At 43.6% G+C, this 26,725-nt stretch overlaps 1 protein-coding gene across 1 annotated transcript in view; it reads right to left on the bottom strand.

Annotated features, from left to right (window-relative positions):
• Cdk15 (cyclin dependent kinase 15) overlaps window positions 1–26,725 on the bottom strand; it is an 89,792-nt gene that overhangs the window by 18,160 nt on the left and 44,907 nt on the right. Inside the window, exons 9-10 of the mRNA XM_031368842.1 lie at window positions 24,734–24,827; window positions 16,682–16,745 (exon numbers count right to left, since the gene is read on the bottom strand). Of these exons, the coding sequence (XP_031224702.1) occupies window positions 16,682–16,745; window positions 24,734–24,827 (158 nt within the window). The remainder of the gene's footprint in view (window positions 1–16,681; window positions 16,746–24,733; window positions 24,828–26,725) is intronic.

The following is a 26,725-nucleotide window of genomic DNA, read 5'->3' as shown; positions in this document are numbered from 1 at the left end:
CCCTGTCCTCAGAAAGACCCAATCATGACAATGCCACTCTTTCAGACTCCCAAACTTTGGAAGAAGGAACAAGACACTTCTGTTATTTGAGCGTCTCAGTTTGTGGTTTTTGGGTATGGCAGCTTTCACAGACCTGGGCAGTTAAAACATTCAGTTGGAGTAACAACCATATAACATACTGTGCATAGTGTGTGTGCCAAGTGCTAGAGAATACAAGAAATCAAAAGAAATTTTATTACCCTCCCAGAGCTCACAATCTACCTGGGAGAATAAAAGGAAACACACACACACACACACACACACACACACACACACACACACACACACGGAAAGTAATATGACTAGCCCACCCTACAAAGTGAAAGTATGTCTCAAACAAACAAACAAAAACAAAATCAGCTACCATCACCATGACCATAACAACACCACAAAAGCAAATGGTTGGGCAAAATCACCAAACTCAAACATTGGGCCGGGGGGTGGGGGAAAGAGATGGCTCAGTGTCAAGAGAGCCTACTGCTCTTTCAGAGGACCTAAGTTAGACTCCCAGCCCCCACATCAGTGGCTTACAACCTCCTGTAACTCCAGCTCAAGGGAGATCTGATGCCTTTGGTCTCTGTAGGCACCTGTACTCCTGTGTACACCAACACACCTCTATGCATAATGTAAAAGAAAACCTTAAAACCAATTAAACAAACCTCAGAAATGCTTCTTTTGTGAATAAGGAGTATATAATTGTATATGCTACTTGTGATATAATAGAGGTGAATCCTGGCTTAAATAATTCAAAATCAGGCTGAAGATGGCTCAGTGGGTAAAGTGCCTGCCTGCTGTGTGAGCTAAAGAACCCACGTTCCATCCAAGGATGGATATACACTGCTGGGTCAACCCAAACTAAAACCACAATGAAAAGGGACTAGGTTGGTGGAGTTAGCACCTAGTTCTCCTAGCTCTTGGGAGGCAGAGGCAGGAGAGTCACCACAAGTTCCAGGGCTAAAGAGGGAGGCTCTGTTTCAACAAACAAAACCAAACAAGAACTAGTAATTGACTTCTGGGTGTGGTGGCCCATGCCCATGGTCCTGAACTTGGCAGGCAGAAGCAAGAAGATGGAGAGTTCTAGACCAGCCTAGACTATGGAGCCTAGAAAAACAAGCATTTAGGAGACAGAAACTGAAAGTCTAATTATGAAGGGCCACAAGAGAAGCTGTGGAGGATGTCAGCTGATGCTGCTCATCACATTCCTCCTCTGTCTTTTGCTCTTTTTCTGTCCCCTTTCCTTGTTTCTCTCTTGGGGAGAGGGGCTCAGACTGGCCTCGAATTTGTGATCCAGACTAAGGAGAGACATTCCAACTATAATTTAAAATGGCACTACTTCTGGCCTTTCCTTTTCTTGGACCTAAAGTATGATGACCTTGGTTTTTAAAACTTCTTCTTCCAGGTTCTATATAAATGGAATAAACCAAGATTGTGTGTTGTGGCTAAGGTTTTAACCAACCTTAGACAACAGCCGCTTAGATAATCCTGACATGTGCCTGTTGGTAGGTGCACAGAACGACCCAGAAGACGACTCGTAAGTGACAGGGTAAGCAGAGCTCACTCTTCAGTGAATTGTGATGCTTCCTCACATAGCACTTACCCCGTTAGGCAGTGGACTCAGGCCCCGAGGATTCCAAGGATGACATTATTATTTTTAATTTCAAAAGTAAGTTCAATTAAAAGTTTATTTATAGTACTGAATTGTAGAATAAAAAAGAGTGATTAAAGAAAGCTGCGTTGCTGGGTGGTGGTGGTGGTGGTGGTGGTGGTGGCTCAAGCCTTTGATCTGAATGCTTGGGAGGCAGAGGCAGCCAGATTCTGAGTTCAAGGCCAGCTTGGTTGACAGAGAAAGTTCCAGGACAGCCAGGACTACACAGAGAAACCCTGTTTTGAAAAACAAAACAAAACAAAAAAGCAAGCGAACAAGCTGTGGAAACTCAGTTTCCAAGGTCAGATGCAACCCAAGGGCACCATGCAGGTAGTAGTTTAGTGCCCTTGGTGAGCACTAAAGGGTCAGTTATTATAAGGCTACTCTGTTTGCTAGCCTGTGCCTACATTCCCAATAACTAGTAAAAACAAGACTATCTGGCGTCTGCTTAAGTGTTTGTTTATAAACTGCTTACCGCTGCCTGTTTGCTGTTCTCCCCAGCCAAAGGAAGAGGAAGAAAGATAATGAAAAGAAAGAGGGAAAAGAAAATGAAAAGAAAAAGGAAAAAGAAAATGGTTCCATATTCAAGCACATCCCAGTTTCCAGAGAACAGAACAGAATCATTGAGAGGTCCAGCATGTTGTGACTTCAACCATGGTGTTTTGGCTACTTTTCTATTGCCATGCTCAGCCACCATGGCCAAGGTGGTTTCAGAGGGTTAGAGGCCACGCCATCATGTGGGGAGCGTGGCAGCAGGGAGGCAGGCATGGTGCTAGAGGAGCAGCTGAGAGCTCACAGCTTGAGATACAATCACAAGGCAGAAAGAGCTAACTGGGACTGGTGTGGGCTTTCAAAACCCCGGAGCCCATCCCCAGTGACACACCTCCTAATCCTTCCCAAACAGTTCCACTAACTGGAGACCAAGTGCTCAGATATATAAGCTAAGGGGGGCCACTCTCATCTAAACTGCCAACCCACGGTGACCATCTGCCTTGGTTTGTTTTGTATAGTCAGTGTAAGAGGTGTTGCCTTTGTTTTTGTTTGTTTGTTTGTGTGGACACCCACACAATATGTTTGTACGTGCATCATCATGGTGTATAAGTGGAGGTCAGTGAACAACTTTTGGGAGCCATTTTTTTTCCTTTCACCACCAGGTCTGGGAATTGAGCTCAGGCTGCCAGGCTTATCCAGCAAATGCCTTTACCTGCTGAGCCATCCCGCTGCCCCAGAGATTTCTTTCTTTTTCATTTTCATTTTATTTTATGTATATGACTGTTTTGCCTGTACATATGAATGTGTACTGTGTGCGCGCCTAGTGTTCACAGAGGCCAGACAAGGATATCAGATCTCCTGCAACTGGAGTTACAGACAGTTGTGAGCTGCCATGTGGGTGCTGGGAGTCAAACCCAGGTCCTCTAGAAAGGTAGTAAGCGCTCTTAACATCTGAGACCTCTCTCCAGCCCCAGGTATTTCTTCATGGTGTGGTTCAGTACCATGAGCACAAAGTCCCAGTTCAAATCTCTCTGCCATTCAGATGCTCTGGGACTTGGGGGTGAGGATTGCTCAACCAGTCTGGTGAACCAACAGAGAGTTTCCAGAACTGTAAATGAGAATCATTTTGGAGTTTCCGGAAAGATTAGATAAGGCCTCTGGCATGTAGTACAGTCGCAAAAGCTCCTGGTCTCATTGTTTTTCTTTCAAACTCTCTTCCTTTTGCTCTTGAACATAGTTCCTGGAGATGGGGCTTGGGCCAACCAGGGTAGGGTGGCCTCACCTGCAGAGCTTTTAAAAGAAGGCAGCCTGGCTCCACCCCCTAGAGAGCCTGATTTAACAGGTCTGGGAGGGGCCACACATTGGTTCATTGTTGTGCTGTTATTATGTCTTTAATAGGCTCCAGATGTTTCTAGTGAGGTTAAGGTTGGAGGACTGCTGATCCAGCCAAGAAAGCGGGGTCTAGCACTTACTCGCCAGCAACTCTACATGCTTCCTCAAGCTTCACTTCCGCGACTGCAGCAACCCAGGGAGACTGTTGTGAGAAGTCCATTAACCAGTGTATATATAAAGATTGCAGAACACAACATCAGACTCCTACTTAGTGAGTTTTTTTTTTTTTCAAAACAGGAAAGAGAGAATGCGACATGGGCAAACAAGGCTCTCAGGAATTCCAAATGGATGCCCTTGGACCCCAGGAGGGCAAGCAACATTTTGAACTTGAGCCCTCTGGTTCTGTATAGACTGAAATCCAGACTCTTTCCACATCTAGCCTGTAGCTACATCAGCAAAACGGGCAGGGTCAGTTGAGGAGCTGCTGCTGGGAAGCAGAGCCAAGCCAGCAACCCGTCTCTGACCTACCCTCCTACTTGCGTGCAGTTACCCACATGCCAGATGAGCTTGCCTCTCTGCCATTGATTTTTTTTTTTTTTTCAGTAGTTTTCGAGCAATCAATGAGAGAAAGGGCCACACAGACAAACAGGCATCTTACACAGCACCATTTCAAAAGGATCTGTTTCTCTGGCTTCAGCAGCCTCTAAAAATAATAGGTTTGGAGGTAGCATGCTTCCTTCCAAAGACAATAATCATCAGGATGGCTTTTCCTCCATCCCCTCCCACAGCAGCTGTCTTAAGTGAGCTCTCATTGGAGTTCAGTTGGAATTCATGGTAAAGCAGAATCTTTAAATTTCTGAATGAAGCAAAATTCAGACGAGGGTGGAGCAGCCGCTACCCTAGTAAGCGATTACCATGGGCTTTTTTTGTTTGTTTGCTTGTTTTTTCATCAATGTTTCATAGGACGCATTCCGCAACTGAGTCAGGTGTGGGAACCTTCAGTCCCTGGAGATCTGCTGAGTGATCCATTGAGAAAACATCACCTGGATGTTTTGAGCCTCTGCTCAAGGTGAGACATTTTCTGGTTACTATAGTTTCGCCTTCACCGCCCTCAGGTGCATTTTATCGAGCTACACCCCTGGAGTTTCCTGAACACAATGCATTCTTGAGATAACACGTTATTTATGCAGTTGATAACGCCGCTAGTCTGTTTTTGCTATCTCAAGTATGTTTAGAGTGTACTGCAAAACTCTGCAGCTTTCTCCTTCACCTGTACTGCACTCTCCTCCGGTTACCTGCTCCCCCCACATCCTAGATGGCTGCTGGTTTTACTCTTCCTCATGGAGCTGGCCTGGAGGGAGCACCTTCAGGCCTCCAGGACCTCTGGGAGGGAGCACCTTCTAGACTCTAAAAGCCAGGCCACTGATGGATGAGGCTCCCTGGCATGGAAGCTCACAGTTCATACATGTGGCTGGTCATTCATGTAACCCTGCATCAAAACTTCCTGTGATTGTAAGGCTACCTGGCCCTCTGGGGCTGGTTCCTAAGGTAGAGGAGGAGAAGCCAGGCCCGACTCCCAAGGTTCCCAATAGTCAGGGGTATCTCCATGCTTGGAGGCACTTCTCAAGCTATTGTCTATTCATTCTCACAAATGACGTTTGAGCTTGATCACACCTTTCAGCATCATACTTAACGATGCATCGCTGGATATTTTCCACTCCTGGTAGCCTCTACAGCTATCTAGAGGCCTCCACGTGCTCAGCATAGAGCACACACCTGGCATTCCCCCAGCAAGCTTATGGTCATGTGATTTCTGTGGCATTGTTATTAATAATTACCTTCTAGTCCTCTCTAGCCCCTCTGGTTCTCCTCTCAGCGCCCAAAGACTCCTTCCCCTGTCCTCGGTGGATTACTTCCTGTCTGGTAAGGTCCTTCTCTTGCTTCTCTACATTGTCCGCCCCAGGCTTACTTGTCTCTTTAAGCTAAGGCCTCCCTCTTCTGTATTTCTAGGTTGGGGTTTTATCATAGGCTGGCTTTTGATTTGGTTTTAAGAAGCCTGTTCCTTTCCCCCCTTTATTCGTTGTTCCACTGAAAAGGGACTCTCTTTCTCTCACCATTGAGATGGATTTGTTTTCCCTTTCACAATTCAAATCTGATTAGTGACAACTTCCTTACTTCCTTCTAAAAGGATTTAGATGGATGTGCCCCGCCTCTCCTTACTGGCTGTCACTACTCTAGAGTTGACATCTAATTTGTCTTCTAGAGTTTAGAGAGCATTGCCACATTGCCTACCACCAATGCAGTTCTGCATTTTTGTCTCCTAAGAGATTATTTTTATAAGTTAAGGCCCGCTAGATTACCTTCCTGCTTAAACAAACAAACAAACAAAAAACTCCTATGCGCTCTGTCTGATTGTAGGCCAGCATGCAAATTCTAAGTGATTGCCAGACACGTCCCAGTTGGTGCCTCCACCCTTCAGCCTCCTCTTCTGGGCCTCTTCGATGGCCCTCCATCGAACCAACGTTCTAGGTGTCATGTGCAATTGACTAGGTACATTCTGTCCCCAGCATCTGATTCCTTTGTCTGACACGTGTTCTTGCTCACCTGGAGAAAGTTCTCCTCCTCTGCCCCCTTTCTCTAATACTGTGGAAACTACATTCACATCTCTTCCTCAGGAGACCATCCTCAGATTCCTGAAGGTCCCAGGTGACCCTGCTGCTGTACATTTTCCACACTGTTTGACTGGCTCACCTCCCTGTTTACTGGACCATATTTCTTGAAAACAAGAATCTATACTATGATGCTTTATTTTTTTTTCTACCATCACTAAATATTTGCTGACACATGATGGATTAAAAAATAGAAATGAAATAAATTTACTACCTCTGCCTTGCAAAACTCACTTGTGTGTCTAGTTCTGTGTCTTCTGGGAGTGGGAACGGGACCTCTGGTTTGAGCCAGTTCCATGACATTTAGTGCTTTAATCCCAGCACTAGGGAGGCAGAGACAGGTGGATTTCTGAGTTCAAGGCCAGCCTGGTCTACAGAGTGAGTTCCAAGACAGCCAGGACTATACAGAGAAACCCTGACTCGAAAAAAACTAAACTAAACCAAACCAAACCAAACCAAACCAAACCAAACCAAACCAAAAAACCATTCCTGGAACTGGGAAGGAATAAGGCAGGCCTTAACTTTGTGTTTATTTTTTAATGCTTGACAGCATTAATCTTAATTAATAAATAAAAATTGTAATATGGTTATGGTGGTACATTCCTGTAATCCCAGCACTTGAGAGGCTGAGGCAGGAGAATTGTAAATTTGGGGCCAGTCTGGGCTACAGAGTGAATGGCAGGCTACCCAGGCCTACTGAGCAAGACCCTGTTTTGAAAAAAAAAAAATACTGTACACATACATTCATGGTTTTATATTAAAAATAGGTTTACCTGGTTTTGCTTGTAATTTTTCCTAACCTTAATTACTTTAAGATCATCTACTCCCACTCCATAAAAACTAATAATTGCCACCAAATAAATTAAAGATGAGAAAACCAAAAATAAATGTGGAAACTAGAAGAAACTATTAATAAAGATCAAAGTGGGCTGTGTATCTAAATTAATTTCACTGACTGGTGTGGGGGACGGGTTAATAAAGATGTTAATAGAAACTCCCCAGGAGCTTTCTGCAGCACTCCTGAAGTGATATCATAATGAGTCCAATCGGAGCTCATAGATCCCGTGAATGCCTGTGGCTTCATTAGCAGTAGCAAGGGGGGACCACTGGAGTCCCAGGAAAGAGAGTGCACTTGACAGTATGTTCCAGAAGCCAAGCTCAGCTTCAGAGATCCAGGCTTGGTGGATAGATGTCATCAGGAAATGTATTCCTCGCTTGTCCCCCTGTCAGGGCATTGTTTAATTACCAAGCAATATTTATAGCTTAATAATGAATGCATGCAGAAAACTGTTATGATGACTGCCCTGAGGGTCCAACGAGTCTGGATATTCTGGGTCAACTGCTTCCTGGCTAGGTGACCCTGGGACGAATATCCGACTCTTAAAGCTACAGCTCTCATTTATGAAGTATGGATAGGAGCTGGAAGAGCTAGCTCAGCCATTAAAGGCTAGGCTCACAACCAAAACATAAAGTGTGGATGGTAACATTGCCGCCATTTGGTAAGGTGGTTATGAATCAAAGCAAGATGATTTCATTTCACGACTATCTATTGATTAATTTTATGTACTGGCTAAGGGGCATGCACACAATTCTACTAGAAGAACTAGAAGTAGCTGGCTTAGCCTCTAGGAAATCGTAGAAATCTTTTTCTTGTAACATATTTGCGCAAAAAAAAAAAAAAAGTGACGATGCCGATACAGTGGATTTATGTGGCCCTACTGCATTCCTAGCAGGTGGATAACGAGGGTTCTCCAAGGGAAGGCTTTGCAGGCACAGGGTGGATAAGCATCTGATGGCAATTTAGATGGGGGAGCAGATGGGTACAGGTTTAACAGGCACCCAGACACACATAGGTAGGTGCTTAAAAACCCAAACACCAATTTTAACAATGTGGGAATCCAGACAACATTTGGGCCCGTGAAAGCCAACCCAAAAGTCAGTTCTGGTGCCACAAGGTACGCTGGGCATCCGAAAAGAGGCCAGGACCCCCAAACAGAGGCATTGTGTTCTTCCACGCCCATTGTGATGTCTACACCATGGTGGAAGACTGAGCAGCTGACCTCGAACACTGCGACAAAGAGAATGGAAGCATAACTTTGGACGGGATTTTCTGAGAAGCTAGGCTCTGTGGCAGATACAGTTCAGTGGTTTTTCAGCACTGTGCTGCAAAACGAGACAGGGAAACAATATGATAAACAGAAATAGAGCAAAGTTGGATACTGACTCCCGTCTTTTCCAGTCAGGAAATGTCTCTGTGGGCTTGGGGGAAAAAAGTCGTCATCTATAAGATGGGACTACCTCCTCCAACTCTGACCCAGGCAAGCAGCAGTAGAGATCAGCAGTTATGTGCAATAAATATTATATAATATATAATATTCTGTATATATGTATCATTATACATTATGCATATATATTGCCTGATACACAGGGAATATGTTTTAAATGATAGGATAGCTCCCATTTTGTGGCTCAGAGAACTGAAAATAAAAACCTCCCTCAAGTTCTCCCAGACAATAAGGGAGGAAATCGGGCTTCCATTCAGAAGGTAGTTCCTGCCCTCTGAATTCAGCCCAGTAAGCATCTCTCTCAGCAAATAACTCATGGCTAGAGCTAACGCCAAAGCACAGGCAGTGTTAGACTGGGTTCACTGCAATTTGCTCAGAGTTCTTTGAGCCAATCCATAATGGTTCTTTACCCCATTTGGGGTGAGGATGATTTTCAGTCCAGTCTTTGTCTCCTGCATGACTCCCACAGCTCTTACCTTGTTTTATATATATGTGTGTGTGTGTGTGTGTGTGTGTATACATATATATATAATTACATAATTCCCCTCCTTCCCTTTCCTCCTTCTAACATTTTACATGTATCTCCCCACACCTCTGTCTCTCTGTCTCTCTGTCTCTTTGTCTCTCTCTCCCCCTCTCCCCCGCTTTCTCTCTCCCTCTCTCAAATTCATGGTCTATCCCTAAATATGTAAATACAACATGCTTAGTCCATTTAGTGTTACCTATGTGTACAATCAGCCCTGAGATCATATACATACAGGGAACATCTTAAAAGTGGTTTTACAGTCAGAAGGAGAATTTAGGAGTGAGGCTCCACCATCTGACTAGATTGCTGCTGACCATCCCAGTTATTGCTTGCTTCCACCTAGTGGTTAAAAGTTGCAAAAGCAAGCATACCAAAACCCAGCAGGGTGTGGGCTAGGGTACACAGATCCGGGTGCCTGTGCCTCTGGGCTTTTTCTGTGTGCAGCCTGTTTTGTTTTTTGCCTTTTTTGACTTCCACTAAGTTCCCCCGGTGAAAAAACTCACCAGATGAGGCGTTCTTTCCTGGAACTGAAAACCAACCTAATCCCGGATGCTTCCCTGTGGCTGAGCTCATGAGGCAAATCAGGCGTGCTTTTCAGCAGATATTTCTTTAAAGGTCCTCAGCGGACAGATGCTGCTCCCTTCTCTATGGGAACAGGAGTCAAAGAGACAGGAGTAAAGTGCTTTGCACGCACATCAGGAACTAATTGCCAATTTGGCAAATGCATTGACTAATGTCACGCACTGTTATTTCTAAATCCTCTCCTGTCCTTGACCCCCAGTATCTAGATGTAAACTTGGAACCATTAGTGAAGAAGGGGAGTCTTCTGGTGCCTCAAATGGAATTGAGAGGGATTTAAACTCAGCGCTTTTGAGCATGGTGAAATGAACTCAGCAGTGCCTTAATGCTAGGATTTGAGCTCACACAGCACGAGCGCTTTCAAAAACCATGTTTAAGGAAGCAAACAGAGCCTGACAGACCCTTTCAGGGGACCAAACAGGGTTGGACGGAACAATCAGGGACACATTAAAAACCACAACTGCGCTGCGATCACGTGGGCAGGAGAAAAGGTTGCTCTTTATCACAAGATCTTTGCGTCTAATGAGATGGTGCCTGGACTGCCTCCGGAGGAGCAGGCCTCCGTTTACTTTTAACAGAGACACGTCTAAATATTTAGCTGATTCCCTGAAAAGCCCTATGTGATTTTGTAGCAAACAGGTCTCCAAGGTAAGACCTTGTCATCTGTTGCCATTGAAAATCTAGACAAAAGGGGATTTGGAAAAGAAAAAAATTAAAAAAAAAAATACTGTGATCAAAAGCACAAATGCTTCCATTTCTTTTTCTCTCAGAATGAACTATATTTTAATGCCCTTCAAGTGCTTAGGGCCAACACCACGCCAGTTGTTACATTGTCTTAACTGAGTCTGTTTCTCTTCTCTGGTAGGCTTTATTCTGTCTGGATAGGGAAACCCACACTGGGTGGGTGGGCATAGTCTCTCTGTTTAGTTGGCCTCAGAATGCCTTGAGGTTCGAATGACTCTGAGCGCATTTTCTTGTGAATGGAGGGAGGTAGGAAGGCCGGGGGAACTTTGTAAAAACATCTACAGGCGTCTGTTGCTCAAATTCACACTACTGTCTCTGGGTTAGTAGATCTTAGCCAAAATGAACATCTGGTTTGTTCTAAGCCTCTGGGATCTCCTGTGCCACAAACTGGCTACATCCCAGATAGCCTGTCAGTTGGGGCTTTAACCTCTTCAGACATTTAGAGGAGAAGAATTCCCTTTAGGCCTCTTGTCATTGCTTGGGGATACTTAGGGAGGGTCACTAAAATCTCCCCCCTCCCCCACTGCAGGAGGCCAGCAACCTCAGTGCCCGTCAGCTTGATTAATGTGTCTTGGCTAATTGTGTGAAAGATAGCAGCCCTTTAGCGAGTGTGACCAGTGTATTGTTCAGCCAATCATAGACACCTCAGTTAGCATGTGAAAGGGGTGCCTTATAGGAGGAGGTTAGTAAGTGCTGGCGGCTGAGTCAAAGGATGAGAGTTTGGGGTGGGGGCGAGGAGCAACACCCTCTCCTTTGAGGGGAAGTTACTGTGCTCTGCTAACCCTGTAAACCTCCTAGTCAAAGACCTTTTTCTCCTCCCTCTTTTTTCAAGATCTTTTTTCCCCCCATGGCACAAGCAGGCAAGGCCCTGGCTACTCTGCAGATGGAGTTCACGTCGCAGGGTTTTTAATATTTCACTTTTATATTTCTGTTAGAGGATGATCCTGCTGAGAGTCTGGGAATCCGGGCTCGTCAGAACCCCCCGCACTGACACTTGGATATACCGCTCTGAAAGCCATCCCAGGAGGAAAGATTAAACAACAACAAAAAAAGAGCCTATTTTTCAAAGCCTACTTCTCAATCTGCCCACATCAAAATAAGACAACTGGCCCTTTGAAGTGGAGGACAGCCAGTTCTCAGCCAGCTTGCTTAAAGTGGGAGTGGGGAAGGAGGAAGGAAGGAAAGAAGGCAGGATAGAGGGAAGGAAGGAGAAAGAGGCCGCCTTGAACATGATACACCTTCTCTCCTTCCAGATTTACTCGGGTACAAGCAGCTACATCCAGCCACACCGTAAAGCCCTGCTCCCTAGAACTGGGAGAAAGCTAGTTCTTACTGGAGTAGGCACTGGGAGATTTTTAACATCTCCACCAGAATCAGTATGGTTCCTCAAGACTTACCTAGGCAACGGCAGCAAATGGCTGGCGGCCAGGCTGTTCACCCAAGTACAGAGCAGCCAAACACCTTCGACTGTGCTGGGTAGAGAGTGTATTAGGACTTTAGCTCAGGAGTACACAGCACACGGATTTCTAAATGGCCAAAGGACTGGAATGAGTATTTCTTAAAAACAAAACATGTGATTGTCCAAGGAATACACAAAAAACAGCCGCCATTAATACTCAGAAAAATGAGCATCAGAAGCAAAGGTTGAAGCAGAAGGCAGTTAGGACAGAGGCTATCCACAAGACAATAAGTAAGCAGGGTGTGGTGGGATGGCCACTTAGGAGGCTGAGGTAGAAGGGTCACTGTGATGTATGAGGCCAGCATGGGCAATGAGTGAATTCCAGGCCAGCCTGAGGTATATCACAAGATTCTGTTATGTACCCCCAGATACAAATGGTGGTGGTGGTAGTGATGGTGGTGGTGATGGTGATGGTGGTGGAGGTAGTGATGATGATAGTGGTGGTGGATAGTGGGAGGGATTACAGAATAGATGGGAAATGATGATGGTGGTGGTGGTGATGGTGGTGGTGGTGGTGATGGTGGTGGTGGTGATGATGATGGTGGTGGTGGTGATGATGATGGTGGTAGTGGTGATGGTGGAGGTGGTGATGATTATGGTGGTGGTGGTGGTGATGGTGGTGGTGCTGATTATGGTGGTGATGGTGATGGTGGAGGTGGTGATGATTATGGTGGTGGTGGTGATGGTGGTGGTGATGATGATGGTGGTAGTGGTGATGGTGCTGGTGGTGGTGATGGTGGAGGAAGTGATGATGATAGTGGTGGTGGATAGTGGGAGGGATTACAGAATAGATGGGAAATGATGGTGGTGGTGGTGTTTACCACAGCAACTTTGTATTCATATGTACCTAAATGGTTTTCCAGGGTACATTTCTGCTTGTAGCTATGTTAGGGAGCCAAGGAAGATAAGTGGGCCCATTTCTACTCAGGCAAAGAAGAGTGGATGGGAGGGATTACAGAATAGATGGGAAATGATGGTGGTGGTGGTGGTGGTGGTGGTGGTGGTGATGGTGGTGGTGATGGTAGTGGTGGTGGTGGTGGTGATGGTGGTGATGATTATGGTGGTGGTGGTGATGGTGGAGGTGGTGATGATGATGGTAGTGGTGGTGATGATGATGGTGGTGGTGGTGATGATGGTGAATACCAGTAAGTATATGGAAAAAAGTGAGACTCTCACTATTCTGACTATTGCTAGGAATGTATTAGTACAGCTTCTATGAAAAACAGTACAGATCTTTATTTTATTTTAAAGAAAACCAGGAACAAACACCCTAGGATCCTGGAATCTCACTACTGGGCAAATATCCCAAGGAGCTGAAGCCAGTGTGTTCGGTACACAGCTATGCTTGACGTTCACAGCAGCCCTGCTTCCACTAGCCAAGGCCTAATGGACCATGGTAGGCATCACTTGAAATAAAAATGGAAGCCGGAAATTGCTGTATACTCGTAACAGAGTACTACGTAGTCATAAAAGAATAATGGGATTCTGTCATTTCTAGTAACATGGATGAAATTGGAGGAAACTGTTAACCAAACTAAACCGAGCACCAGGAAGACAAATCTCATATGCTCTCCCTTCTCTGCAGAAGGTAAATGCTGACTTCAAAGGAAAAAGGGTGTAAGGCGGCAGTTAAGCAGAGCCTGGGAACAGTATGGGAAAGGGAGGATGAAGAGGGGGCTGCTGATAGGAATAGGGGTGCGCTAGATAGGAAGGTAGCTTGTAATGTTCTAATGTGCCCTTCCTCTTCAGCGTCTCTTAAATCACTTCGGTTCAAGTCTGGGGAAACAGCAGTAGCTCAGGAATGGGGGTGATGGGCTTGCCTCAAGAGAGACTTGCTTATTCATAAGACCTGCCCTGGGACAGGAATCTTGATGACCTCTTTCAAACATGGTCCTCTAGACTGAGTTATTAATATGGTACCAACCTCATGCCCAAGATATGCTACAGTCTTAAAATTCAACAAGGGTAGGGTTAGAAACCCTGGCTGTGATTAAGGTTACAAGTCTCTTCTCATGCTCAGCCTGACCCACAACCATAAGCTTCCCAAACCCACAGAAACAGCCCTCACCAAAGACCACTGCAGTCACAGTGAGAATCGGGGAATGAATGCAAACCCACGCTCTGAGGACTCAAAAGCACAGCTTATCCATCCGGGGACTGCAGCACCTTGCACCAGTCTAGCAGATGGCAAGTACTCAGAAAACAGTCTTGCTTCTCTGAATTAAACAGAAGGGAGCAACAATGCGAAAGTATGAGTCCCACTGATATTGGGACTGGAGAATTTTCTTTGTAAATGAAACATTTCCCATTTCTTTGACATGACAGCAAAATGAGCAACGAGACACATTTCTCTGTTTTCACAGAGCCCAGTTATCTTCTTAGCATAGAATCTGGCAGGGAAGTGTTTGGCGATGTTCCTAGCTTTGATGACCATCTGTCATGGGGATATCTCACTATTGCCTGAACCAACCTGCAACCCAAGTATTTGATATTTGGGGTAGCTGCCTATGTTTACCACAGCAACTTTGTATTCATATGTATCTAAATGGTTTTCCAGGCTACATTTCTGCTTGTAGCTATGTTAGGGAGCCAAGGAAGATAAGTGGGCCCATTTCTACTCAGGCAAAGAAGAGTGGATGGGAGGGATTACAGAATAGATAGGAAATGATGAGAACAAGATTCTCCTGGAAACCATGGCAACTAGAGCCAGGAACTATTGCAGACTGGACAATGATCTCCACAAACAGCTTTTCTTTCTTATCTCCATCTCACACCAAAGGGCAGAGACACTACTCTACACCTTAAGACTATCGTGTTAAATGCCTAGGGGCAGAAAAATAGCTAGAAACAGTAAGGCAGTTCTAAATGACCCTAAGGCAATTTAGCAAGGAAAATGATCATTCTCGAAGAAGTTCAAAGGACTTTACAGTTCGTCTTTAGTGTTCCATAGAGCATAGCTTTTTCAGTAAATGTAATAGACGTGGGATAATGAGGGAAAAGCTCAGCCTCTCGTCAACTCTCTTCCTTCTCTTCCTCTTCCTTCTCCCCCCTCTGTCTCTCTTTTTCTTTGTCTCTCTCTTCTCTGTCTCTCCTCTCTTCTCTGTCTCTCCTCTCTCTCTTCTCTGTCTCTCCTCTCTCTCTTCTCTCTCTCTTCTCTCTCTGTCTCTCTCTTCTCTGTCTCTTCTCTCTCTTCTTTCTTCTCTCTCTGCTTCTCTCTTCTCTCTCTCTGTCTCTCTTCTCTCTCTCTTCTCTGTCTCTTTCTCTCTCCTCTCTCTCTCCTCTCTCTCTTTCTCTTTCCCTCCTCTCTCTCCTCTTTTTCCTTTCTATCTCTCTCCTCTCTCTCTTCCCTTTCCTCTCTCTCTCCTCTCTCTTCTCTCTCCTCTCTTTCTCTCTCTCCTTTCTCTCTCTCCTTTCTCTCCTCTCTTTCCCCTCTCTCTCTCCCCTCTCTCTTCCCTTTCCTTTCTCTCTCTCTCTCCTCTCTCTTCTCTGTCTCTCTCTCCTCTCTTTCTTCTCTCTCTCTCTTCTCTCTCTCCTCTTTCTCTCTCTCTTCTTTCTCCTCTCTTTCCTCTCTTTCTCTCTCCTCTCTCTCTCTCCTCTTTCTCTCTCCTCTCTTTCTCTCTCTCCTCTCCTCTTTCCTCTCTCTCTCTTCTCTCTCTCTCCCCTCTCTCTCTCTCCTCTCTCTGTTGGTTTTTTAGACCCAAGTCCTCATGCTTTAAGCCTCTTAAGTGCTCTGATTACGGGCGGATATCACCACACCCAGATTTCTTGTTTTCCTCCTTAATCACTTTTGAAGTCTCCCTGCAATTTCTTGCTCTCATGAAACTTTTCCAGGAAAACCTCCTACCAAAATCTGTAATGACAATTGGGGAACATTTGGGATTTAGTAATGGGACAATGTAAGAAAAGAAAGACTATCTAGTCTAGCTCAGACCCCTTTCATCCACCCTGGGAGATCTCCATCCTGCCAGGGAGAGGTTATAGCATCAGCAGGGCCTTTGCTTGCTACGCGGGCTCCCAGGGCTTCTGAGATGGCCCATCTTCATCCTCCGGCTCACTGGACTTCTCACTTCCATCTCAATGCCTTGAAGTGACTTCTTGGTTATCTAGCCATCAGCCATGACTTGGGGACCACTTCTCAAAGAATTTCCCTGTGGACAATACTACTGCTTCCTATATCTACCTATCCCCAGCAGCCACTCGCAGGGTGTGTGTGTGTGTGTGTGTGTGTGTGTGTGTGTGTGTCTGTGTCTGTGTGATGTGTGACAGAAACGACTAGTTGTCAGGCAGAGACAATCCTCTAGTTGTATCTTTCCTGGTTTATCCTAGGTCCGGTGTGCCTCTAGCTCCCTCTGTTGCTTTAGCTTTCCTTTTATACAAGGCTCTAATATGTAGGAAAGAAAGTCAGTGACAGGCATGGGCTCAAAAGTGAGAAGAGTTCCTTGCTCAAGAGGTTCAAAGCATGCTGCTCCTTTAAGCTGTGGGGGTACTTGGAAATAGATGTAGACTCCATGGTAACAGTCCTTTTTTAATTATTTTCACTTTGCTACCTGGGTTTTATAACATTGGAGAACTGATTTAACCTTAATTGCTATTTCAATTTCTTTTTAATAAAAGGATTAAGCTGGGCATGGTGGTACAAGCCTGAAATCCCAGCACTTGGGAGAGAGAGGCGGGTAGCTCTCTGTGAGTTCAAGGCAAGTTTGGTCTACACAGCAAGTTCCAAGCTAGCTTGGGCTACATAGTAAGACTTTGTTCTAAATAAATACATAGAGAAAACAAAACAAGAAAAACAATTGTTGGAAAATATACAAATCTGGTAGTCTATCTTTGTTGAGTCTAATAACAGATGAACACTCTGTGTGGCTGATACTGTCCTGGCATTGCCAGCTCTTGGGATGTGCGGACCCGTACCTGGATTGTAATTAGGCAGCTTGGAGACTCCAGGCCAGGTATCCTCTGTAGGGACTCCCAGTACCTACACAGAGCCAGAGAAAGAGAAACAAAGGTAAGAAGAAGCCAGCTGGATGGAGCAGGCACAGAGACACAAAATCCAGAGTAGGGAGGAATAAAGGATTCAGTGATGTCACATGGTTCCAGCTGATACACAGCAGAAATTATTTTTTAGTAGTTCCAACATTTTTTCAGTTTATTGTCCAAAGCACTGTATCCCCACAGTCCTGAGCCTGTGTTTCTAACAACTCAATCTGCACGATTGCCAAGTGATTGGGGTATGAAGCCTTAGGAGTAACTGTTCCCTACCTCTCGTCCTAGAACCTTGTTTGCAGGAGATGCTGCTGGTCTGAGTTCTGCCTCAGCCCGGGTGTTCCTGGGTGTGCTCCAACTTAAAAGGATACAGGTTACTGACCTTTAGGCAGCAGAACACTGGCTGGAAATGACTGGCTTTGATCTTTACCTTTTCTGCCAAGTTCATCTCATTTTTTGTTTTCTCTGCAGCCAGCAGCTTAGACTATAATTTGGTTTCCCATTGACAGATTATAATGGTAACATGATGTGAGATAGAACTGGTTTATGCTTTTAAAAAACTGTGTGTGCACGTGCATGTCAAGACACCTGTATGGAAGGCAGAGAACAAGCCTGTGAAGTTGGCTTTCTCTTTGCATTTTATGTGGGCTCCAGGGATTGAACTCAAGTCTCCAGGCCTCTGCAGCCTTTATTTACCAAGGCATCTTGCTGGTCCTAACTTATGCTTTAGACATCCAAATTTAAGTTCTTGGTTGTTTTTTTTTTTTTTTTTCCAGACAGGGTTTCTCTGTGTAGCCCTGGCTGTCCTGGAACTCACTCTGTAGACCAGGCTGGCCTCGAACTCAGAAATCTGCCTGTCTCTGCCTCCCAAGTGCTGGGATTAAAGGCATGTGCCACCAATGCCTGGCCTTAAGCTCTTGTTTTTAATGAAGATGTACTAGGAAAACAAAAGTCTTCTGGAGTGTGAAGCTAAATGGAGACTTTGGATGGAGGCATTGCTGTGATCCTCTGCAGACGCCATCTTGCCACTCTTTGAAGGTGACCATAAATCCCATAGCCAGTAGCATGATTTTTGTGACATGTCCTTGTAGTTAGCTTTGCATCACTACAGGGTAGCTCTTCTCTGAATATTATTTTTCTGTAAAACACTGAATATAGGCACCTGTCCAGCTCTTACAACAGGAAGCTAATTGTCTGGCTGAGTATATGTAATAGGAATGCAGGAACTTAAATCCATTGGTGTAGTGGCTAGGTCCCTGGCAGAGAGGTATCTTGTGGGGTCTATTGTGCTTGTCTTCACACAAAAGACACTAAAGTGCTATTTTCCCTCCCATAATATGTTTTGAAAAGTCATGCCATCGAGTAAAAGCTTTGTGCTTTGACCCGTTCTCTAAACAAACTAAAAAACTGAGTGAGAGGCTTATAATAAGCTTTTCCTGTGAACCAACCCAAGCCCGAGGGAACACTGAGAATCCTGGATTCCATTTTGAAAAACCAACTAGCCTAATTCTTCTTTTGTGGGTGAAGCCCAGAGGAGGGGAAGCCGATTCTTTCTCAGCCCAGTGTCTTCTGCATGTGTACAGATGTGTGTGTAAACAAGAGGGTGTGACTTAGGGGTAACATTTGGTTGGTGAAGCACAGTGGAAAGAAAGCAAAGCCGGGGAGGAGGAACCAATGCAGGAAACGAACAGCACACACATCTGTATTTTCTGGAAGGTGAAAGTTACCAGACTTCTTGGTTACTTTGTACTATGTTTAACTGAGGCCAGATAGATAACAAATTTTCTGGAAAATTTTTATGCTAAAAGCTTATTAAACTGAGATGTTAGGTATTTAAACAAAAAATTCAATTATTCATTTAGCAGAAATTCATTTAGTAAGATACAACTTCAGAAACTTTATTATCTGTTTCATTTTCTAATTTATCTCATAGGCGAGGAAAGCAAAACTGGATGAATAGGACCACACAGAACCAAAAGGCATCTGGAAAAAGAAATAATGGGATGGAGAATCAGTCTATAGAATGGTAGAAAACACTTGCAAACGATATATTTTGTTGGGGTGGATATCTAACATGTACAAGGAACTCAGAGAACTCAGTACCAAGTGAACGAATCTACTAATTAAAAAAAAAAAATGGATAAAGAACTCCAGTAGGCATTTCTCAAAGGATGACATACAAGTGGCCAAAGGTATGAAAAAAATGTTCAACATCACTAATTACCAGAGAAATGCAAGTTGGGACAATAACTGTAGTTAGGACCATGGGAATGTCCCTGTGTGTCTGTTGGAATTATTATTGCCAAGAAAAAAAAAAAAGAAGAAGAAGACGTCCATAAAGGGCTGAGGATGTGACTCCGCTAATAGAGTAGTAGAATCCTTGCCTAGAGTACATGAGAGACCCTGGGTTCAATCTTCAACAAATGCATAAACCAGCTATGGTGGTACACTTGAGAGGATCAGGAGTTCAAGGCTGAGCTTCGTGACACCTACCTCAATATCCTGCCTCCCCTTCCCCACAGGACAAAAGAATGGTGTTGGCTAAGATGTGGAGGAATTTGAATTAGTCCAACCATGATGAAAAGTGCCAGAGACTTCTCAAAAAAGCTGCTATCTAATCTGCCCTACAGCATGTGTGTGTGTGTGTGTGTGTGTGTGTGTGTGTGTAAATTAGCATATCAAAAAGATGGCTCCTGTTTACTGCCACAGGAGTGTAGCACACATGCACCATGGAATACCTCAAAAGTATCTTTGAGAAAAAAATAAGATATGTGTGTTAAGGTGATGCATATGTTAATTGGCATGGTTTAGCCGTTCCATAACGAATACATATTATAAAACATCATAGCAGGACTAAGGAGTGGCTTGGAGGTAGAAAGCTTGCCTAGCGTTCAGGAAGCTCTGAGGACCTGTGATCTGAGTTCGATACTTGGGACCAACACTGAGGAAGCTGAGAACGGATTCCCACAAGTTTTCCTCTAATGTCAACATGCAGGCTGTGCCACCACTGATGTCTACACGAATGCACATGTGCATATACGCATGCATGCACACAGACACAGCAAATAAACAAATCTAATAATTAAAAAAAATAAAACACTTGAATTCAAAATTATATAGCCCTCTCACCTCCGTTCTGTGCTCATAGACCCTCCAAAGACTTCCTTCCTGCCCTAACACATACCAATTACAACCATATATCTATCGCACAAGGAAACCAAACTGAACTACAACCACTGCTGTTGTTTAGCATTTACCATTGGTTACAGACTGCTCTAAAGAAAAACAAACAAACAACAACGATAACAAAACAACCCCAAAACCTCAAGTGCTTAAGGTGTAGTGTTGTTATAAAGCAACAAAATCTGGCCATGGAGGTGTCGCAGCAGGCAAAGCAGCTTGCCACCAAGCTCGATCACCTGAGTTTGATGCCTGGGAAGCCGCACGGTAGGAGGAGAAAACTGACCACCTCAAGTTACCTTGTGATCTTCACCGTAGAGCACCCTCCCCTACCCAAAAACATATGTTAAAAACATTATCATCATCAACAACAACAACAACAAACTCATCTATGTAATAATTTTGTCCAGTTTCCCTCAGAATACAGAACTATAGATGCAACTGGAGTTTTGCCTAAGTAAAATGAATCAGGCCACAATACATAACTAAAATAGAGAGCTATCTTCCAGGGATGGGGGGAAGTCAGTAGTGAGCCGTGCCGCTATTCAGACTCCAGAAATAACTAACTAGAAGGGAAAAGCCAATGAACAGAGGAAAATATTATGATTTAAAACTATAGGAACTGGGGCTAGGGAAATGGCTCAGTGGTTAAGAGTACTTATTGCTCTTCCAGAGGACTGGGGTTCAGTTCCCAGCACTAACACCAGGAAGCTCACTATATCTAACTGTATCTTTGGAACTCTGGCACTCTCCTCTGGCCTCCACGGGCATGCGCATGCACATGCCTACACATGCACATGCCTAAACACACACACACACACACATACACACACACACACACACACACACACACGACAAATGATAGGAGCTACAATATTCTCTTTGCATGTTGTTTGTAGGAGCCATAATTTCCCAGAGCCAGAAAATAAAGCACACCTTAAGACTCACAGAGTTTGGGTATAATCGCGTTCTTTGTTATACCCAAGGTTAGAGCTATGTTCAGAATTCATGAGTTCTGACTCCAGGCCAGTATTATTTCTGAGACTCTTACTTGATTTAATTTGTGATAACTTGCCATAAATGTCAAAATAAAGTCCCTGGTTTACTTTAGCACGTCAAAGATAAAGACAGGCATGAATATGGTTTTCTGGACAGGATCTGTTGGGGGACTCCTTAAGACACACTCGCTTTTGCCATAGCACTCATTTTTTTTTGAGACATGATCTTGCTAAGTAGTCCTGGATAGACTAATTCTTGCTACACAGTCTAGATTAACCTCAATTCATGGAAATCCTCCTTCCTCAGCCTTCCACGTACTGAGATTATAGGAGAACTCAAGAAAGGAAATTTTAAATTTCTCCCCCAACTCGTGTGTGTGTGTGTGTGTGTGTGTGTGTGTGCGCGCGCGCGCGCGCATATATGGGTGTGTGTGTGTAATCCATGGGAGTCAGTCTCTCCCTCTACCTTGTGGTCCCAGGGATTGAACTCAGGCTGTCAAGTTTAGCAAGCAGGGACCTTTAACCTCTGATCCATTTCTCCAGCCCTACAAATATTTAGCGAACGCTTACAGTGAACTGGTTTTGCCATACATTTCAGAAGCCCCATAACGAGGTTACAAAATCATACAATCACCATCATTTTGTAGATGAGAAAACTAAAGCTCAAGAGGTGCTGTGTGAACGTTGTCCATTTTCATAACTACTAAGTATCGAGAAAAGCCACTGCATCAGCCACCTCCAGCTCAGATGATGTTTTATATCCAAAGAGATGATCCAAAGTGGCCTTTATATTTCTTTCTAAGGATATGTCCTTTGGCTAGGGAGGAAAAAACCTTTTTGTTTGTGAATGATTCCTATTTTGTCCCACATTTCCATAATACCCCCCAGGTGGCCAAAAGACAATTTAATGTTAGTGATTAATTTATATACATTGTCTTTGTTTCTCACAGCACAATTTATCTTCACCAGATGGCAAAGAACGGAACTAAGCATAGCAACGATAAAATCCCTCGTGTAAAGTACCTTGATGCATATACAATATGAATGAGCCTTGAAAACATTATGCTAAGTGAAATAAGCTAGAAAGGAAAAGCCAATTGGTCAGAAAGACCAATGTTATACGACTCCAACGATGTCAGACTTGATAATTCACAAAGTCACAGAGACAGAAAGTAGATGAGAGAGTGTCAGGGGCTGAGCTGAGAGACCAGACAGGACTGTGTTTAGGGCTGCAGAGCTTTGGCTTGGGATGGTGCAAAGGTGCTGGAGACGATCACGGAGACCCTGACCACCAGTGCAAATGTACTGACCGCAGCGGACTGTACACTTAGATGTTAACATAGCAACATCCTCGTTTTATTGTCATCATTCCTGGGGCTTATTGGGCGCTATGCGATCTTTATTTATTGTGTGTGTTGGGGGGTGGCACATGTGTGGAAGCTAGAGGACAATTTGTAGGAGTTCTCTCCTTCCACAGTGTGGATTGGAGATTCAACTCAGGTTGTCAGGTTTGGTGGCAACTGCCCTTACCCAGTGAGTCATCCTGCTGTCCCAGGTGATGGTTTAACATCTATACACTGTGTAATTTTAATATCAGAAAACTTTATCTACTTAAATACTGGCCTGTGTGTGTGTGTGTGTGTGTGTGATTAAAAACATTTAAAATTCTTTCTTGCCTATATATTTATATATGTATATATATATACACATTATTTCTTGAATATATATATATGCAAAACATATACATACATGTAAGAAAGAATTTTAAATGTTTTTAGTCACAGAAAAATCACACAAAATATATATGCATATATTTGTTATATATATGCAAGAGATTTTACATATGTGTTAATTTTTCAAAACTCTATTATTTATTTATTTATTTATTTATTTATTTATTTTGGTTTTTTGAGACAGAGTTTCTCTGTATAGCCCTGGCTGTCCTGGAACTCACTCTGTAGACCAGGCTGGTCTCGAACTCAGAAATGGCCTGCCTCTGCCTCCCAAGTGCCAGGATTAAAGCCGTGTGCCACCACTACCTGGCTTCAAAACTCTATTTTTAATGATGGTTCTTAAATGTTTTAACCTCCCTTATAGCCCACCACCCACCAGAGGTAGTAGAAAAGAAAGGATACAGGGGAAGTGGACCTGTTTAGAAAGGTTCTTTGGAGCAGTGCCTGCCTGTGTTATCTGGAAATTCACAGTTCAGGTCACAGGTCAGCAGCAGTAGCTCAATCCACTTGCAAACACCTCATGGATACACCAGCCATCCAGCTCGGTAGAGTCAGGATAGCAAACATGAATCAGCAGTGGTGGCACTACCTAGCAGAGACAGCCAGGCCTCAGCCTCAGCAGGAATCAGCAGGAGGGACCAGGAGGAACACCAGGAGAAGTTCTCAGCTGTGCCTCTCTCAGGGAAGTGAAGATCAGTGAAGATGTGAGACCGACAAGTGTTGTACAGCTAGCTGTATCAGCAAGCCAAGCTCTGTCTGCAGACTGGTCACTGGCCACTGAGTCCTATTTATACCCTCCAAACATCATGTGTCCTCCTCGGAGTTGCCTCAGCAAGCGCATCCAATCAACTTGAGTCCACAGAAGCGGCAGGAAGTTGCAGCACACTATCAGAAGTTTCTCTCTATGGAGTCTCGACAAATGGAGCTCAACTACGCATGTCAGGTGGACCAATACACATGTGGTTAGTGAAGAACCCTTTGTCCTTTCACGTGTTTGCTTTAGCAGAACATCCTCTCGCCTGTGTCTGCTTCAGTAAAACGTCCCTTCACAAGTCTGCCTTAGCCTTTCACCCGTGTCCACTTCAGCTAAATGTTTCTTCACATGCTTGCCCCAGCAAAACACCACCCAACTGACTTTCCAAAGAACCCTTACGTTTCCACTTCACATATGTTATATGTTTATAAAATATGCATGCATACACACATACATGTACAGAACATTCATGGTTACTTGCAATATACTGGGCAAGAGACAGCCAGACCTAATTTATCAAACCTGTTTGTAACTTGGTACACATTGACCGACCTGGAAAATGCTAGGTATACTTTACTGAAATAGGAAAACAAGTCATCTTCATAAAAAAGGAGAAAGAGAAGTGAACAGACAATACAGCTATATCACTGTCTATAGAGCAAAGCAAAGCAAAGCAAAGCACACCGGAGTGCAAATGAAGCAGAGAAAATAAGGAAAGAAATGGAAATACACACATATGCATACACATTCATACAGATGTGCATGCACACACACATTTATCACACACACTTATACACACATGAGCCCTCAAAAAGTTTTATATACACATATGCACACACTTATATATTCACACTCACATACACACTCATACACATGTGTGCACACCAAGGTCCTTAACATCTTTGGCCACGTGCAGGAGCATGACAAATTCCATACTTCTCTACACAACACAGGAAACCTGTTTTATGAAATTCTAGGAAAATGTGGTGTCCTATCTCCTGGTGTTGAGGATTCAGGGCCAGCCCAGGAATGGCCAAATGGTACTGCCCAGAAAAAGGCTGCTGGGTGCCAAGAAAATACTAATAAACATACAAGACCAGGGACCCAAATGTCTTTAGTGGGGACACTTCATAAGCTGGTATGGGACAGCAGGAGTTTCCTAAGGACTCATCCAGAAGGAACTCATTTCTGGCAAATGTTATAGTTCCTACCACCTTAGGTATAGCTCGGTATTTTGAGCACATAGACCGCTTCATTTGTCTCCAAGTTTGTAATGTAGATATTTCCTTTTTCTCATAAGGAACTTTTGTCTTACCTCCCAGATCTTCTCCAGCTGTTCAAGGATATTGGATACCCCAGGAAACAGAGGTTGACCCTGGAACATCTCAATAAAGATACAGCCTGCGCCCCTAGCAAAGAAAGCAAGATTATCCATTAGGAGGCTGCTCATAGAAAATGGGACATCTACAGTGCCTCTTTCTGAGAAATACTGAGGATGCTGTTAAACAGGGGCCACATGAGAAATACTGAGGATACTGTTAAACAGGGGCCACATGCTGTTAAAAACCTGCAGCCAAAAAAATGTTCTTAAGAGAGGACAGTAAATAGATGATTCAAGTGCAGCGAAGCCAGCCACAGTGGGGCGCATGCTCCAGTCACAAACCTTAAGTCGCCTGAGCTCACCAGCTCCCCATTTTGTGGAGTAGGAAAGCCCTGAACCCCCAATTTAAATAATTAAACTTAACTTGCTACCTCCATAAGATGTTAGGGCATGTGCCATTAGAGAAAAAACCAGCATATTATTTCATAACTACATACAATTATTCCGTGTTAATTAAAAACTTGAAAATATTTTTGAAGACTATAACTCTGGGTATGGTTATATTTCTAGTCTTTGGGAGGCTGAAGCAGGCAGAAAAAAGATTGCAACACACACACACACACACACACACACACACTCTCTTTGCAAATCTTATTATGATGTAGTCAAAATGCTTATTTTATCCTTACCAGTAGGATTGTTATAAATTTAATTAAGCATGGGTTACTTTCTAATATATCATATTTACACATGCAAAAAATGAAACATTAAAATGAAATAAATTGGTTTAAATGTTCCTAAAACTTCTGCACACTCAGCATTCGATCCAGACTCTCTGATGTGCTAAGCCACGGTATCATCCTCTATGTTAAAACTGATGATGCAGCAAGTTTTAAAATAAGCCATAAAAGGACTAAGTGTCATTGGTGCTGAGTTTCTAAGAAGCTCTACAATTATACAGCTAGTTTACTTTTGACTCCTGCTTGAAGAATGTTACTGAACATGTCTGATTTCACCTCTCTGGTTCCTAGGGATTTCAATAAAGCAAACCTTCTTGTTTGTAGATTTCCCTTCAGTTACTTCAGTTACACCTTCTCCCAAGAAAGCTTTTGTTGCCTTAAAACAAAGTGTCTCTTTTTCATGGTATCTTCTTATATTCTCTTTGTGGAGCTAGCAACCAAACCTGGGGCTTCTTGAGTGCTAAGTAAGCATGCTACCACTGAGCCACAGTCTTGACCTACCTTGGGTTTTCAGACTTGTGACTATGGGAAGCTGAGAAAGAAGTCTTTTTGTTAGACAGTTTCAGGCTACCCTTTATCATCTACACAAGGATGATTACAATGTTACATAAAGGGTATTTTGGCAAAATCTAGAACATTTGGGCCATTACACAAGCATCACAATATGGCATAGGTCTTTCTGTTGTAGAAAAAAAACCTGCTGTTTAGTTAAAAATTCCATTTGCATTTTAAGTAGCTTGAAACCTATAACAGATTGAGAGTTTAAGGATATTCACATATATATTATATGTAGTATATATATGTGTATATACATTATATACATATGTATATAATATGTGTATGCACATATATATGCTTCTATATATGCTCTGTATTATTTTTAGACAAAAGCCTGAATTAGTTACATTTCAGTACCTGGAAGACCCATTAAGTACCATCAATACTTAAATAAAAATTTAATTATTTAATCTAATGCTTTCGTTGAAACAAAGAGGCTGATTCTTAAATACTTCAGTGAGTACTATACTCAATAAGTCTGAGCTAAAAATTTTAAAGCTGAAAGCATTTTTGGGTATGACTGTTGTTCTGAAAACCATCCTGTCTACCATCCTATTATGCAATTTGTTTTCCAGAACCAAGTTAATTTTTATTTGTTTCTTCAATTTAAGAACTCGACTTGAGCCGGGCGGTGGTGGTGCACGCCTTTAATCCCAGCACTTGGGAGGCAGAGGCAGGTGGATTTCTG

The sequence above is a fragment of the Mastomys coucha genome, unplaced genomic scaffold, assembly GCF_008632895.1.
Source record: "Mastomys coucha isolate ucsf_1 unplaced genomic scaffold, UCSF_Mcou_1 pScaffold14, whole genome shotgun sequence".
Classification (NCBI taxonomy): domain Eukaryota; kingdom Metazoa; phylum Chordata; class Mammalia; order Rodentia; family Muridae; genus Mastomys; species Mastomys coucha.
This window is presented reverse-complemented; position numbering and strand designations above follow the sequence as displayed.